This window comes from Myripristis murdjan, chromosome 17, assembly GCF_902150065.1.
Source record: "Myripristis murdjan chromosome 17, fMyrMur1.1, whole genome shotgun sequence".
Lineage (NCBI taxonomy): Eukaryota > Metazoa > Chordata > Actinopteri > Holocentriformes > Holocentridae > Myripristis > Myripristis murdjan.
This window is the reverse complement of record NC_043996.1, coordinates 14312618-14329963: the sequence shown is the minus strand read 5'-3', so window position 1 is coordinate 14329963 and position 17346 is coordinate 14312618. Positions and strand designations below refer to the sequence as shown.

General features: G+C 40.5%; 1 protein-coding gene across 1 annotated transcript; it reads right to left on the bottom strand.

Moving 5' to 3' along the window:
* Window positions 1-820: 820 nt before the first annotated feature.
* hfm1 (helicase for meiosis 1) lies at window positions 821-16868 on the bottom strand. Its single transcript, XM_030074002.1, has 39 exons — window positions 16829-16868; window positions 16155-16239; window positions 15946-16061; window positions 15245-15557; window positions 13853-14187; window positions 13482-13523; window positions 13287-13357; window positions 12946-13078; window positions 12164-12315; window positions 11902-11979; window positions 11296-11451; window positions 10735-10935; window positions 10492-10580; window positions 10348-10391; window positions 9945-10046; window positions 9369-9514; window positions 8955-9049; window positions 8572-8705; window positions 8419-8466; window positions 8076-8156; window positions 7769-7860; window positions 7489-7595; window positions 7205-7252; window positions 6941-7038; window positions 6592-6726; window positions 6155-6240; window positions 4735-4818; window positions 4370-4527; window positions 4162-4265; window positions 3511-3708; window positions 3312-3383; window positions 3032-3156; window positions 2521-2603; window positions 2183-2304; window positions 2017-2094; window positions 1544-1843; window positions 1199-1280; window positions 936-1041; window positions 821-829 (listed from the first exon to the last, which is right to left on the bottom strand). The coding sequence occupies exons 2-39, from the start codon at window positions 16223-16225 to the stop codon at window positions 821-823; spliced, it is 4494 nt and encodes a 1497-aa protein (XP_029929862.1). The 5' UTR covers window positions 16226-16239; window positions 16829-16868.
* Between the last annotated feature and the right edge of the window lie 478 nt (window positions 16869-17346).

Genomic DNA, 17346 nt, shown 5'->3' with positions numbered 1-17346 from the left:
ATGCCACAGCAATTTGAGATTAAGATCCATTTCTAAAATATTCCGTCAAATATTCCAAGGAAAGCTTCTTCTTCTTTGCTGTTGCTGTTGAAAATTATGTAAAAAGGAAAATGAGAAGTCCATTAATTAAATGTTACAAATGAAATGTCAAAACAGAAGCGTTGGTTTTGAATTTCCTCGTACCTGCTGTTGCTAAACAAGCTTGCAGTGTTTGGGAGCGTCTTCTTTGAGAAGAAATCAAATCCTGGGGTCAGTGGAGGCAGGCTGGTCTCAGGCTGCTTTGAGACAGTTTCTGGAGCCTTCACTGTGAACTCCTCACTGAACATGTTCGGCCTCTGCACCGGGGGAGAACGGCAACAGTGACTGGCTACAACTATGTGCAGAGTAACCCAGCTATTACCCATATTATAGTTAAGATGAAAAGAAGATGACCTTTGATAACCTGTGATTATCACTGTACCACAAATAAACCAACAGAGTACTCTTGTCCACTCCTGTCTCATCAATTAAAATATAACTTGTGCACCCAAGATGGGAAATTAGTCTTCAGTCTCACTATTTATCAATACACAGGACATGATATTAGTATTCCTTGTACCATAACCCAGGATGATCCTTCCAAAAAAGGCCCAATTCAGAGTTTCATGGAATTACATATTACTAATGATAAGCTGACATCAAAATGTACCCATGTATCCACAGTAACTCTGTTAATATGAGAGCAAGACAGGAAACTCATCCAGGTTTCTCATAATCAGAGTGTGAGGTTAACTGGGCGATTATAAAACCAGTTATGACATTTCCATGCTTCATCCCAACCCTAGCTGTTCTGAACAATCAGATACAGAACTCAGCTCACTGTGTATGTAAACAGAGTCACTAACTTTGTAAGAGTAACACAAATAACATATATACACACAAGAATAAACACATACACATGCCTTTTTATTAGAGGCAACTGTCAGTCTGTTGTGTGGTTGGACTGTGTGTGGTGAGGGTCCCACTTTTCTGATTCCAAGGCTGACAGTGGGTGAAATACCCCTAAGAAAAAAAAAATATGATAAAATATTATAATCATCATGAGTATCAAAACTCAGAGGATGGCTTTGCTTTCTGGAAGATGATTTCACATGCTATTTGACGCTGCAGGTTTGAAACACACTATTGGAGCACAATGTACATAATTCTCTGTCCTCACCTCAGTGGAGGTCTGGGAGTGGTGAAGCAGGATTTGGGTTGTGTGTAAGTGAGGCATGGCGGTGCTGATGAAGTGGTGTAGCCTGCACATAAAAAGCATGTCTGGTTATCAAGTCATTATAATAATGTAAGAGGCATAATCACACATATTCGTGCATGTAGCTGACATACCAAGTTAATGACAACATGTTTGTAGCAATGCCTTCTTGAATGCCTGATCCAAAAGCATTGTGCTTACAGCTGGAGGATTTAATGCAAGCAAATCTAGCAATATACCCGCTTATTTTACAGTATCTGCACGTGTTTGTGCTCACATTTCTGTTGTGCCACTTAAAATGCAATCTACCTTTTGGCATGTTGTAATCAGCAGCCTGCTTGACCTGAGTTTTAGCTTTAGATGTACAAATCGACAACGGTGTGTCACTGGCATGCACCAAGTTCTCGTCATCAAAGTCGTCCCAATCATCCCACTCATTTCCGAGGTCAAAGGTAACACTTGGTGCTTGTGAGGAGGGCACATAATCGCAGTGGGTGGCCTGGTCTGACACTGAGTAAGCAGAGTAAGTCCTCTTGATCTGGTTTACATGAGGTCTAGGGTTCAGCCTCCCCCCAATACTGGTTCCAGGTTTCTTCCACATTGAGGGATCTGAAAACAAATACATACAGCATTTAATCTTTTGCAGAAGGTGCCACAACCTGCACTGCTCTAGATTAAATTAAATATGGACCTGCACAACAGCTAGTAAGAACTTTTTAATTATTGATTTGGGCCTGTTTGAGTGAGCTGAGTGGTTAAATAATAATAAACAGTTGTCATACCCTGTAGGTGAGCATGAGAAGGACTAGAGGCAGATTGTCCCACCAGTTCACACTTATCTGCCAGGTAACCATCATAATCTCAGAAAGAGAGACAGAGAGAGAGATTGAGTGTACAAGAGACAGACAGACAGGAAATGTATAGGATTAAAAATAGTCTTATTTCTACCATTGCCAAACTCTTCCAGGTGTACAGTGCCTGACAGTCTTGCACTGTCTTCTCCAGTCAGATCCACAATCTCTGTGTGAGGTCTCATTAAAGCCTCAGTGATTGATTTATTGCCCCCATACCTTCAGATCAAATAAAAAGAAATGAATATCATCAAACATCAGACCATAAATTTCTAAAATTAAGTCTGATACATTCCTTGTCAGTTTTACTCTCATGTCTTTTTCAGAATCTTATTTGCAAATGCATCTCAGCAACTTATTCTAATGTTTGCACTTACTGTCATTTAAAATATGAGCGTCAACTCATGTAGAAAATATAATGGTAAATGTGTTTACCTGGAAAGAGTAGGTAGTGTCTCTTTAGGTTTGTAAGCAAACTGCTGCATGTTTACAGGCACATACTCATCAGTCATCTTCATCTAAAGAGACGAAACAGGATGTCAAACAAACAGTGCGTCCCAGCAACAAAGACAGTGTGTTCATAAGGTGCGACTTGGCTATGGTTCATGCAACATCAGAGACATGACATACTGTAAATAATTAGTACTACAAACTACTATCACTGCTCAATGTTTCTGTTTAAAGATGATGAAAAAGAACAAAGAAATTGATGAGTAATTTATGAGGAAAGTCTAGAATGGCCCTGGACGATTTACCAACAATTTACCACTCCCATACTGGTAGTTTGCTTTCTCCCCAGTTCCCATGTTATTTATTGTATTATTTTCTGTATTATGTTAACATTTTGCTGCTCCAACAACCCGATTTCTCCACAGGGGACAATGATGCCTCTTCCTACCCCCCCCGCCCCCAACCCTTTTATGCATTATTATTTTTTTACTTTCACCTTGAGTCGCTTGACAGGAGTCTGCATGAGTGTGTCACTTCTGCTCCTAAGGTCTTCGAGATAGGAGGAGAAACTGGGGTCTTGGTTTGCTGACCTCTTCAGCACCACCGCCACACCTATTTTGCCTTAGGGAGAGATTTTATTAGACTGGAGGAGAAAGACCTCTGTAATACTGACACCAGTAACCTGCTGTTACACGAATACATGCATGTGTGTAAAGAGATAGAGACAGACATGTACACATATACACACTTTCTGAATGATGTCTGATTATGCTTACAGCAGTCGTGGCCACACGTGTCCTTATTCTTGCAGAAATGGTGGCACTGTCTTTTACCTAAATCTGACTGACCTAAAAAAAACCCATAAAATATCAGTCTGCCTGTACAAAATGTAACAGATGAACTATTTCATATTTTTGACCAAGATAAATAGAATCATATAGTACAAATAACACAAATCATTAACAAAACTAGTACCTTGTTCTGTAACAGATGCAGCATTGCCAGTTTGTGGGTGAGCCTGTGCTGTAGGCTGTGATTTCACTGCAGAGGGCTGGGATGGCTGTCCATTAGGATTATATGGATTCTTATATGGATTGCATGGTATATTATTAATCCCAAATCTCTTAGTTCTGGAGTAGTACACACTGAACTTCTGCTGGACATCCAGGCCCACTATGGGAGAGGAAAATGAGAATATATTAATGATCTGGAGCGTAATAGCATTAACCACGTCAGGCTATTCTTTAATTAGATTTTGTCCTTTGCCTTTAGCTTTCTTTTAAAATAATGTGCCAGCTCAATGTTTATGAGAACCCAAGGTGCCCCAGGCCAACAGTGCAACTAAGATGAGGTGAACCTTTAATGATTCCTTCAGCATCACTGTACATCATTGTACTGCTGCACCATCAGGAGCAAAGTCCAAACTCAAGAAATAATAAGACAAAGACAACAAAAAGCAGACAAGGCTGTAGATAGCAATAAAACAAGTAAAGGTAAACAGGACAGTCAACATGTTCTGCTTGCTACCAAGAATTTTAGAAGTAAAAAAAGTGCTTGTGCTGATTTGTGAGATTATGGATACAATTCTACCAAAGGGAAAGGTTTTTCCATGGTTTATTGCCAAACCGTATTCAGAGCTGATGAGATTGACACAGATGTCCTCTCCCTTTGATGGCTTTGACACCTCAATCTTCTTTGACCAGCTACCAGACTTCAACAGCACCAAGTCCCTAGAAAATGAACAGAGGATGCCTGCCATGCTTAGTCGTCTTATGTTTTTCCTAAATAATGGAGGCAAGGCTGTGTGTGTTGTGCAAGTGTGAGTCATCCTAACGTGAGTTTTTGCAGGAAGACCACAGTATTGTCAGAGTCTCCAATGATGAGAGTGCTGTAGTGATGGTCTGGAGCTGTTCTTTTAGACAGCAGCTGCTCCTGGTTCCTTAGATTCACCTTCACCACAATCTCTGCTGTAGTATAGCTGTACCTTGGAAGCTGAGAAATATGACAACACAGACTTCAGAAAAAGTTCTTTAAGAATAACAAGTGGTGCTTTGCTGTGGCACTGAATTTTCCCCACACATGGATAGCTTCACCATCAAGGAGAACAGCTATATTATATTGAATAATATTCTGTAATATGATCTACAGGAAGCTGTTTAACTTGTTCCTTTAATAATCACAGTATGAAACTCCTTTTACCTGTTCCAGACTAACTTCATACTTGGGGAGATGTATGACAGATTCTCTGATTTGATTTCCAAAAGGCGGATGTCTGTTGGCAATCTGTGAAAAGGAAATAAAGTTTGCAAGAGTTACAGGGATATGTTAAATATTTATTTGAAAATCTTGACACCTCTTTTCAACAAAAATGGAGACACAGGTATAGTATAGATGAGGCCTGGCAACTATGTGCCGAGGAAAGCAAAGGCCGTCCAGGTTTTTACTCACATCAAAAACTAGATAAGTTAATTTTCACTGATCAGCACACCTTCAGACAGACAGGAGGAGCTAATCAGTCATCAGCAGATCACCATGATAACCTATGTTGCAGATCTACCCTCCCCCCCAGCAGGTTTCATTCAGGCTATCAGATCAAACTGTACAGTATAAAAAGCCTGCCTCCTCATCAATCAGCGTTCTGGAATCAATTCTATGGGATCCCATTATGGACAAAAATACTGCATAAAAATGAGGTGAGCACTCAAGGGCATAGAAACTGAATGGAAATGAAGCTGAACATTGAGTTTCTATCCTTATGGGAACAGCATAGGAGATGGGATGTAGGATGTGATACAACTGAATTAACAGATAGCAATTACAGGGTTAGTTGTGGACAGGTGGAATAATCACTTTGCTTTTTACGGTGAGTAACTAGTTACAGTTTTTTACGTTGAGGCTGATAGAATTCCATAATATTCCACCACTTGTGCCTTGAATTTACAAAATTTGCTGCTTTTCTGTCCATTTCAAAATTCCATGACTTTTCAGAAATTCCATGACCCACAGGCACCCTGAGTTGCATATTAACTTTGCTGAATTTCTTTCACAGGATTCCCAAAATTGATCGATTCAGTGGATCCTGCTCAGCTCATATTCCATCACTGCAGCCCTGGGGATCATTTGGTTAATTTTGTGAACAGAAAATCTTTTCACAGATTCAATCCAATGTCACAGTATTGTATCAGTGGAAAGTCCCAACTGTGTCCAAATGACAGGGCAGCAGTAAGTCTGTGTATTCACACATGTAACTATCTGCAATTTTCCTCCAGTAAACCTCTCTAGGCTTGGGGACAGATAGTGTTACTTTTCACTGTTTTGACTGTTTTCTATTGCCTATATTTATCCTTCATGATAATCTGTTCTTCTTGAAAAAATATAAATTTAAGTAATACAGTCAAGGCTAATTAATAAGCTGAAAATGTGGACAGCATATATAAATTATTGGTAGTCTAGGCCTTTTGCATGTGATCAGCTATTTGCTATAAAACCCACCTCTTTCATGTGAACCTATCATCCATGCTCAATCTCAGCACCCTTAACAGCACAGGGACTAGGTACATCAAATGATTTGCATTTGTGTAAAGAGTGGTTGTATTGAATTCCTTTCGAACCAACTTACCAGCTCAAGCTCTCTGGGGTTGGTTTCCTCTATTTTGCTGAAAGTGGTGAGTCCAGCGTTCACCATGGCAGTTGACAGGGTGTGGCCTGAAATGCAGTGTGTATTAGTTCAAATGTTTCCATTTCGTTCCTTCTTTCATTTCATGTCATGATTGATTAATATGACTTACTGTACAACTAATATAACGTAATATAAGCCATGTTTGGCCAACTGATTAATTCATTTTGATGAATGTGGCCTAGACATTTTTTAAATGGAATTTGATTCAAAACACCACAAAAATGTATTCTTGTTCTCTGTCTAATGTCCATAATACTGTATGATAGAGAAAAAAAATACTATACTAAAAAAAACAACACAACTACTGCAGTACTGTACTTACCAAAGATATATAATAATATAATATTGAATACACTGTGACACTGTGCTCGACCTACCTATCTTCTCCAGTTGTTTAGAAACATAGGGTGAGTTCTCCCACAGCTTGGCTCTGAAGCATTTAGCTAAGATCAGGGAGCTGAGTACAGCAGAGAACCCCATCTTGGATCGCTGAATGAGGAACTCCGACAAGCCTGATTAGTTTCAAAATACAATTTCAGTTAAATAATATGGCTTCAAAACATCTGGAATATCGGTATTGTCACTGTGAATTCAAAAGTCTACCTCATGGACCAAGTGAATCAGTGACATTAGAGTTAAAAATACTACACCTCAAACTTTAAAATCATGACACTCAAGACAAATCAAGAGCAAACAGATTTTTTATCCCTGTTCTACACTACATACATTTGCTGATGCGCATTCCATTCCTGAAGATTTTCACAGTCTCCTGTGAAAGTCCAAACTCTTGGACTGAGATGCAACCCAGCTGAGCCTGAATCAAGCTAAAGACAAGACAAGAAACACACAAGAGGTGTAGTACACGCAAGAGTCCACAAGATGATGACTTCTACAAGCAATTTCTATATAGGCACACTCCTATTGTCACATCCTTTCCTCACTGTTTAAACTAATAAAAGTATACTGAGAAAATGCTCCTTTTGTACCCACCAGTTCACTTTCATCTGACTGGTTCTGATCTTTCCCTCCATTGGATACCTTGAAAAAATACATAAAACTTCACAAAACCTCACTTGCACCATTTTGCTTCCCCAGTCCACAAATGAATTTAAATGGTACAAAATCCCCTCAGCAGAAGAATACAGAGGATCACTGTGACAAAGAGAGGTAGACTGCTGCTGTTTATACAATTTCATATGGAGGCGGCCTTGGTGCATGCTTTTATAAATCCTCTAGAAATCTGTTATCTGATTTAATATGTTCTGGTATCTGACCTGATGGTGATCCTGTTCTTATCCCTGTTCAAGGTGTTCAAGGTTCTCTTTTCATTTGTTCTCAGCTGAATATCATTGAACTCTCCGCCCTTGGACGCCAGCTCAATCTGTACATAAAGCCACTTTTCATCTGAGTAATCTCCTCAATGCCATGCACTGCATTCAAGTCACATAAATCATTTCCTTTTGCAGGAATGATTAAAACAAATCAAAGTGTAGCAGCAGCATCAGGATCTCACTCAGAAAATACAGACTGTGCAGGGTTTCACAGGAAACCTACCAGTTCGGCCAGACTCTCAGTGCCAGATACATTGGTGAAGTGTTTCATCGTGTCAAAGGCGACACAGTACCTGGCCATCAACCTGCCTGCCTCTGGGAGAAATGAAAACAAGCCACTGAACAGTTTCAGTTGACAGGTGAAGTTTCTGTTTGAGTTATTAAGTATTTATTTAAGTATAAATAATGAAGCTAGAAATTTCATCTACACACCACTGAACAAAAAATATATAAAATAAAACCACAGATGCATGCATTAAGCAATGATGCCAGCCAAAAATGGCATTTAAACAAGGGGCCCCTTTCTCCACCTGTATGTTTGATGTTGACGTCCTCATCCATGGTGATCAGACCAATGGAGGACAGAGAGTTGAGGTTCTTCAGACATAGTTCTGTAGTAGCACAAGAAGGTAGCAGTTTTCACAATTTACAATCAGTGTACTCAAGTTTACACTCAACACAGACAATTAGCCTGATGCATTAGAGCCCAAGGGAAAGCATGACTTGTGTAGGCCTCCACAGCTCTGATGCATCAGGCCAAGAGACAGTGACCAGTGGATTCAGAACAGTGGTTCAAATGCACTGGTAGGGTATCCAAACAGCAAGGTGTTTATTACTTAAATAAGACCACTTAGAGAAGAAATCAACTATCACCTTGCAGCTTTGCTTCAATTCCACATCTGTCTAGGTCCACAGAGAAACCTGCAACAAGAATAAAAAAAAAAAACCCAAAAACCTTACTTTCAGTGGTTTTAAATATCTCAAAATGAGGATACACTGTGGGTAACATGGCTATTGAGCTCTGACCATAGTGTCTGGGGTTTTTCAGAGCTCTGATGTAGAGGAAAGTTGAGCGTATCCAATCCAGAGCCATGTTGACATTGCTGATGGTTTGGAGGACAATCTCAGCATTCAGGTGCTCTACCAGGTGGCCATGTAAGCTGGGGAAATTAGCGATACAGTCACAATTCATACATGGACCTTTGTCTTCTATGTGTGTGTGTGCGATAGAGAGAAAGAGAGACTGAGGGGGAAAAAAAGAAGAAGAAAAAACACTCTTGTAGAACAACCTGCAAAGTTGTACTTCATGCCATTTGAAGTGCAGCCCCAGAGTCAAAAGGTAATTCTCTTCCTTGTTTTCTTATAGTGCAAAATGGGAGAGAAAGTGGCTAAACATTAATGAGTCATACCTGCTCTCAATGATTTCCATCCCATTCATAAGCTTCATGTACTTGTCTCTCGTCTGAGACTTGGTCATAATCACTGCAGTCGCTGATGTATCAAACTAGAGGAAGAAACAATCAATGACTGTGATCTACTGATTGAAAAGTTTTTGTGTACTACTTTATTTCTTCTGTATCAGTATTTCTTTAAGCACCTAGGAGGACAGTCTAGTATGTTGAAATAAGACCATTTAACCACATGATGCCAATTCAAACCCTAATGTCATCAAGCATCCACTCTGCTTAAGTGTCCTTGAACAAGATACTGATTCCGTTTCAGCTTCAGGGGGTTCTGTTGTTGACCCTGACCTCTGACCTTCCTGTGGCAACTTTTTTCCCAACAGGGTTCAATGAAGTACCACATTATTATTCCATTATTACCTGTGGTCTTCCAGCTCGGCCAATCATCTGCAGGATGTCAGCCTCGCTGTACTCTTCGCAAGATCCTGAGACATAATGCGTGGTGGACTTGACCACCACCAGATGAGCTGGCAGGTTCACCCCCATGGCCAGGGTGCTCGTGGTAACTGAGACATTGGAACCAGGATCAACAGGCAAAAATTAACCACCCTGTTGCGATCACAACTGACATGGTCAAAATAAAAGACATGCCTGAATGTGAATAACACCAGCAAGCAGTGAAGTGTCTTAGGGTGCATTTTTTGCTATAATTTAGATTTTTTGTCACAAAATGTATTTTCTGCATAAGTATTTTCATAAGTCTGACACAGCTCTATGGATACAAAAGTAGAGCTTTAACAGTTTTATGTTTGAATATTGCACTGTAGTACTTGCTGTAACCTGTTACTCTAGTCCTTCCTGTTTACCTCTGCACAATTATGTAATGACAAACAATTCAAACCAGACTACAGCAAGAAAAGATCTTGCTCCACGTTTTAACTGTGTCACTACAGTCACACAGTGTATAATATAACTGCATTAGTTAAGAATTCTCACACAGGACAGATAGGTCTCCCATAGTGAAGGCCTCCTCTACAAGCTTCCTATCTGATATGTCAACTCCAGCATGGTGGTAACCAACTCCTTGCATCACCAGATCTGAAACAGAAACACAACACAAAATACTGATATACATTTGATAATTACAGTACATCACATTTATTCACCACTGCTTTTTTAATCTGTGGATCTGGAGTGAAACGAGTCCCTTGTCTTGTGTCTGGACTATGGTCCCATGATTAGCCTGCAATAATTTATTCAGTTTAGATCATGAAATGTGAAAGGAAGATTTGTTGTATTATATTGTCCATGGAATTTGATAAGTATGCTAAGTATTCTATATGCTTTATGTGTGATAATGTGCCCTCAAGGAGTTTGGCAGCTATTAGAGGGGCCTTACCTCTCAGTTTTGAATCCAGGATAGAGTTTGCATATTTCATTAACCTGCAGAAAATTATACAGTAACCAAACACAGTCAAGCAGCTTAAACTGTGAAATAAACTGTTTCTGAGAAGTATGTGAACAGAGAATTGTGTACATATACCTTTGTTTGTGCTCAAAGCTCATGATGAACCTAGTGTCCTTGGCCAGAACTGTGGCTGACTGCTGGACTCCTTTCCTTGTGGAGCAAAACTACAGGAAAACATAATTATCAAACCAAATCACACCCAGTTCAGTCACTCTTACTAACACAACCTTAGTTTCCGCCTGTTACTTGACATCAGAAAATTCTGATGGCAAGCACCACAGACATAAAGATCACCACACATTTTGGCTCCCCACCTACCACAAGTGTAGGCTTCTGGTCTGAGTAAGTCTGTATGACATTGGCCATCTTGTAGTTGAGTGACAAGTCAAACTTGAACTCTGTTTGGTTTGGGTTGCAGGGAAATCCCAACACCACCTTCCTCAGCTTCACTGGACGGTGACTCTCATCCATTTCCAGATATGTGGCTGGACCGCTCTCACTACACAGCCAGTCTGCTATCTGACAACAGGCACACATCATCAAGCAAGTTATTATTTTGCAATATCAAGATACTACATATCTGCTATCAGTACAAACAAACAATAGTAAGAAGTTGTGCATTGTGATGTTCACTGCACAACGACAGCAAAATGTTTCTCCAGACTGAACTTTATTCTTTATTCCCTTGGTCCATCTGAAAAAGTTCCAATTAAGCAGCACCATATAGAAAGGCAATAAGCCTTTCCCCATAATTAAAAGACTTAGAACATTCACTAAGCTAAGAAAGCTTTGCCCTCACAGGCTTTTGAACCTTTCTATTGCACCCAACTGTGACCAATTTTTGTCAGGCTCTTTCATTAACAGTTTTCAGCCACTTACATCAGAGATGTTGGGTATAGTGGCTGACAATGCCAAAAACCTCATAGAAAGGTCAGGCTGTGGGTTTTCTGCTGTCCTGTAGGCATGCACAGCCTTCATCCGACTCACCACCACTTCCAGAGTGGCTCCACGTATCGCATCTTTGACAACATGCACCTGAAAACACAAGTGGAGACCAGTCATCTGGCAGTGGGCTTAAGTACATTCTAACATTCAAAAAGGATCATGGTATGCAGGTAAAATAAGGTTATGATGTACCTTCCCTTTTCCTTGTAATACATTATTAACAAGGGGGGAGGTGCATTTCATAATCTGGGCTAACAAGAGAGGGCAGGGCGTCTCCTTGTATCACCTGTGTCAGTGCGCTGAGAACATAATGTGCCATAGCCTTGCATGACCTTAACTTGAAACCTCAAGTGAATAAACTGCTGAGGGAAGAAGCTTAATGTGCACACATAAAGTGGCACAATAAAACACACTGTAGAAAGTACATCCTCTATTGACAAACAGGCACTCTGCACAGAGTGCACTTTGAGTATCCTACACACTACAAAACGCATCTGAGGAAATATCAACTGATAAACAAATTGTCTCTCAAACACTAACCTCATCGATGAGGAAGAGTCTGACCAGCTGCAGCAGACAGTTTTCCTTCCATTTCCTTGTCATGCTGTCCCATTTTTCCTGAGAGCAAAAGATGTACAATATTATATACTTAAATAAAACAGTTCCACTTCCTATTTTCTAGTTAAAATATTTGTGTCAAGAAATATGCTATCAGTGGTCTTTGCCAATCTCCAACCTTTGCCCTAATTTCCTGCAGCATTTTGTTTGAGTAATGACAGAGATACAATCCAGTGTTACGCACAGGCGTGGTCATGATGATGTGGGCATCTTGAATCTCAAAGAAGTCATCAATCTCTGTGTCGCCTGTCAGTTCTTTACAGTTCAGCCCCAGGGGACCGAACTTCTGCTTCCAGCTCTCAAAGCGCTGACTGCAAAGAGCTTTGATGGGAGCCACTACCAACAACAAAGGGTGAACCTCTTGATTATACAGTATCTTACAAATTCCCTAGAGAAATGAATGAATCAAGAATTAAAGCACCCTGGTAATGTTGTGCACGACATACAAGTCAGAAGAAAAATGTTTCAACCCTCTGTGAATGATTGTAGTCAAGTGTACCTTGCTGTAACACTGTTTCCCCACTACTGGCTTTGAGTTTTCATTTGTTAGATAAGGGGCTTTTTCATCTTGCCTGATCTTTAATACATGGGCTGACAGTATGTTGACAACTCAAGCTTTATTTACACTGGCAAGAGCTGTAAATGGTTACATAAAACAGTATACCGAGTCAGTAAAATCATCCTTACTACCTCTTAACTGGAGGTTTTGGCGATGGATTGCGTGACACTAGAAAATGAATAAATGCAGAAAACATTCATGTTTATTCTTCAGTAGCTGTTTAGTTAAAAAAATACAAACAGAAGTCCAGGACATGTCATTTTACTGTCAGCCCATTTAAAGCCTGAAAACAAAACAAGTTACACTCTTCTGACCTCATTGTGAATATACAGACTTTTAAGGCCAAATCTACTCAGATTGAGGGTATAGTGGTATTTTTAAGGGGGCAACCCAAACAATAAGCTCACTATAGACAGCCTTGACATCTCTCCAGGGCTCTGAGGTCTCCATTAGCAGGCGGATGATGGCCAGTTCAAACAGCACTGTTTTACCAGATCCAGTTGGAGCGCAGGCCACAAAGTTCTTACCTGTATAAAGAACCTGTGAAGCCAAAAATAAACAAGCTCCAAGAGAAAAGCCAAGTAACAATTTACTTTTAGCAGTTTATTAAATGTTTGTCATAACTATCCCATTATTCATGATCCTTAATGTTGCAATCTGGTATAGTATCAGATATATGTTGACAAGGTAAGTGAAAGGAACAGAGGGAAAATGAGATTTTAAAAAATGTGGGATTTTGTTTGCTTACGTCATCCAGGGCTTTGGACTGAACATAGTTGAAAAAGGGGAACTCTTTGAAGACAGATCTGAACTTAGCTGCTGTGGTAGTATGATTCAGGAAATCCAACCACAACCCGAGAACAACTGCATTCCATGCATTCCAGCAAAATTCAAACTCTGTTGAAATCTTAAATTCTGATGACTCACATAACAAAAAGGATACGGATTTCAGAGACTGGTCGCAAAATGCCAGACCCAAAAGACCCTAAAAAGCACACAATCCACACACAGATGCTTTTCAATCACTCACTTAACACAAGATCAAATGAGAAACCAAATCCAGTTTGAGTGAAAAAGAGGCTGTTATTGTCCACCACCTAGTGACTGCCATGCATTATTGCAACAAGGTGGTCAATGAGGAGAGCTCACCTCATTTCACCTCATCACACCCTAACACACTGTGACAGCTGCTGCCACGGCTAGACATGGGTACATTCATTATCTACAACAGCTCACGAGCTACATGTGTATTATTTGGGAAACCAGTGAAAAACCGGGGACAAGCCGCGTGTCTGTGACTGTGCAGTGCAGCACCTTGTATGTGGAGTGGCTGAGGCGTCATGGGCGGAACGAGGGCTCTCTTTGTGCCCTTGTCCTGCATCTCTACATGTGCTGCCTGCTGCGGGGGTCGGCCACTTGCTGCAGATGAGCCCAGAGGAAGGAGGGGGAAGGGGGGCTTGGGGGAGAAAGGAGGAGCTGCCTGGCTAGCCGTCGCCGGTGGTGGCTGAAGAGGAGGAGGCTCTGTCACCATGGTAACCTGACTGAGGAAAGTTTGAGGTCTGGATGCTGTCTGGCTGCTGCTGAGGTCATTTGTGTTTGACAAGTCGCCTCCACTGTTCAACACCTGACCCCTCAAGGGCTTGAACAAACTGGTGTGGGAGAGAGGAGTAAAGGAGGGAGTGAAGGATTGAGGGAGAAAGAGAGAGAAAACAAATAACTGAGGCTACTAGCTTGGAGGTTTCTTTGAGGGTGGCTAAGCATTATGGTCTCTGGCATGAAGAAAATAAAAGGCTTTTCATTTGAGGATACATGGAAAAGGAGAACATAATGATGAAATACGGCTTAGTATACTTTCATTTCCTTCTCATTACTTATCGCTTTATGGAAAAAAAAATCAAGCCTCTTGTTGTTGTGGCTGCAAGTTAACTAAGTGTATCATGAATTCAGAGAATATGAGGGCTAGAGGGCCAAATTACTAAATCACATTTTTACCAGTAAAAACACCGCCAAAGACCTAAGGCACATTTTTTACAAGTTAAAAAGGGATTTTTTACCCACTGAGCCTCAGTGGTTACCCACTCAGCGGGTTGCACTGTCACCTCACAACAAGAACATGCTGGGTTCAAATCCCAGCTGAACCTGGGCCTTCTGTGTTTAGCTTGTCTGTTCTCCCCATGTTTGCATGCGTTTCCTCTGGATGCTCTGGGTTCCCCCATCCATCAAAAACATGTATATTAGGTCAATGATCCCATTAGTCCCCTTGACCAAGGCACTGAGTTAGAGCTGTACTGTCGCTGCCCACTACTTCTAATATCTAGGATGGAATAAATGCAGAAGACAAATTTCCCCACAGGGTAATGGATAGCTTAACTTAAATATGGTCATATGCCTTCAATATAGTGAATGGCATCAAGATTTCTTAAATTACGTCCCACAGCCATTTCTTCACTTCTTGTTGCCGCTCCACATAATTTGGCTTTGCCAGTGTAAATGCTTTGTGATCAGAAAACTGTTATCAGCCCCAAGCAGATAACATGGTTGATCCATTTTTATAAACGCAGACCACTACTCGCTTTTTCTCCCCACCCCAGTCTATTTTCATCTTTAAAAACTGAACACTAGGCACAGACTGAAAACTATTTATGCACTCTTTATGTCATCAACGTTTTATTTTATTCTATTTTTCACAGGTGTTTTGAGTCTTGCCTTCTGCGTAGAGGTGGGCTTTGGCTGAAGTCCACCGACAAACATCTCCTGCTGATGACCGCATGACCAGAAACCAGCGGGGTTTCATCTCCACCTCTGCCACTCTGACAGGCATCCTGGGAATAATCCATGAACCTTTCACCTCCCCAAAGGCCATCACACCTACTGCTGCTGCCACTGTTGCCCTGGCTCTCCTCTACCTCTTTGTCATCATTGCTGAAGCTCTGAGAATTTGTAATGTCTGATGTGAGGACCTTAAAGTCAGCTGACCGTTTAAGGGTAGGCAGGGATTTCTTGGGGTTCTGTGAGAAATCTGTGAGAAACGTAGAAACAGGAAACAGATTTTGACAAAACTGAGCTTTCAGTGGCCGTGATTCATTGCTGCTTATCTCAGTGTTGCAGGAATTCCAGGGTTGCCCTCTTTGATTCACATGAGATCAAGGAATTCAGAATTACATCAAAGAATTTATCATTCCGATAATAATAATTATTCAGGGAACATTTCATAAGACTTTGGTATGCCTGCAACATTTTTTTTTTATTTCAAGTCAAGTAAAATTGGGAAGACATTCAAGCCTATTCAAGCAACCATGCCAGTGAGTCACACAGTTAAATTTAGTAAGGCTTCAACAGGCCAGATACTGAGCAGTTTACTCAAGTCAAGTGAAAAGGAATTCACCCTAATCCAGAGCACAACATACTGTACAATGATGAGAGAGACTCTGCCTCCTTCTGGATATCCTGAGTGCCTGGGATCTGAGAGAAAGATGGAGGCACTTCCAGCTGCCATGCACCAGCCTCTTGGTGCAGCGGCTTTCTGCGGGAGAGGATGGTAAGAGGAGGGTAACACATTAATATAATTGATTCTGAGATGAAAAAGAAAAGAGAGTTGATGTGGGGGCACGCTCACACTTTGTGGACGATAGGTCTCTCAAAAAACAGATTGTCCAGGGACAAGGTGCAGTCATCTGAGTCCAGCATCTCATCACCGGCATCTGAAAAATAAAGAGGGGCAGCATCACTTAGTCACTACAATATAATAACACAATAACATCTCATATACAGGGGGGAAAAATCATCCCACACATACCATGTTGAACCTTATGTTTAAAATATACAAAAAATGGGCCAATACAAATATTTGAATGTATAGATGAATCTCATTCAAAATGTTAAGTAAAAAAAAGTAAAAATGTTAAGTAGTTAAAAATGTATTTTGGTTGTACGTGAAGATAGGTAATGTTATATCAAAATGGCTATCATCTACATGCGCACTGTACTACTATGACGGGTCAAACTGTGCATCTTTTGACATATTAATGCACTAAAAGCCAATATTTTGAACACAGCAGAGGAGTTAAACCAACTAGCCGACGTTTGCAACGTTAATTCAAGATGCTAGCTTTAGCTTTAGCTAAGGCTAATCAAATCTCACTAAAAGGCCGCTTTGCGGGCTAGCATTCATCGGTTAGCTAGTCGAGTTTAGTTTTTTTATGTTACTGTCATTGCCTAAATAACTTCACCCAGAGGTTTGTTGATCTAAAACTTATATCTATGGGCTATTTTTTTCCTTTATGTACCCACCTGTGATTTTGTAATATTAGGGATGAGGTGGTGACCCCACTGCTGCCTGTCAAAATAGTCACCGAGCACCTCTGGCTAAGTTTGCAGAACTGGACTTCGTATCATACTTTATTTTTTGACAAAGACATTTTCTATGCAGGTTACTGTATTTTTTTTTTTTTTTTTTTTTTTTTTTAACCTGTCTTGAAATTCAAGTAGGCCAAACGCCCATGTGACACTGTCGACACTGTCACCATGGGGATTTATTTTACACTTTATTGAATATTTTGAGTTGTATATGCAAAACACAACGACTAAAAAGGGCAATAACTGAATTAATCGCCGGCCACGAAGGGCAACAAAGACCTATGAGAAAATGACAACCATTTGGGGGGACTGTGGTAACATCTTTGTTAGGTTGGCATTCAACTGTAGTCAGTGCTTCAAGAACAAGTTTGACCACCAACAATAAATATATTATTTTAAAACAATCTAAACAGGTGATTCCTCAAGTATCCGTTTATTTTATCAATTAAAAT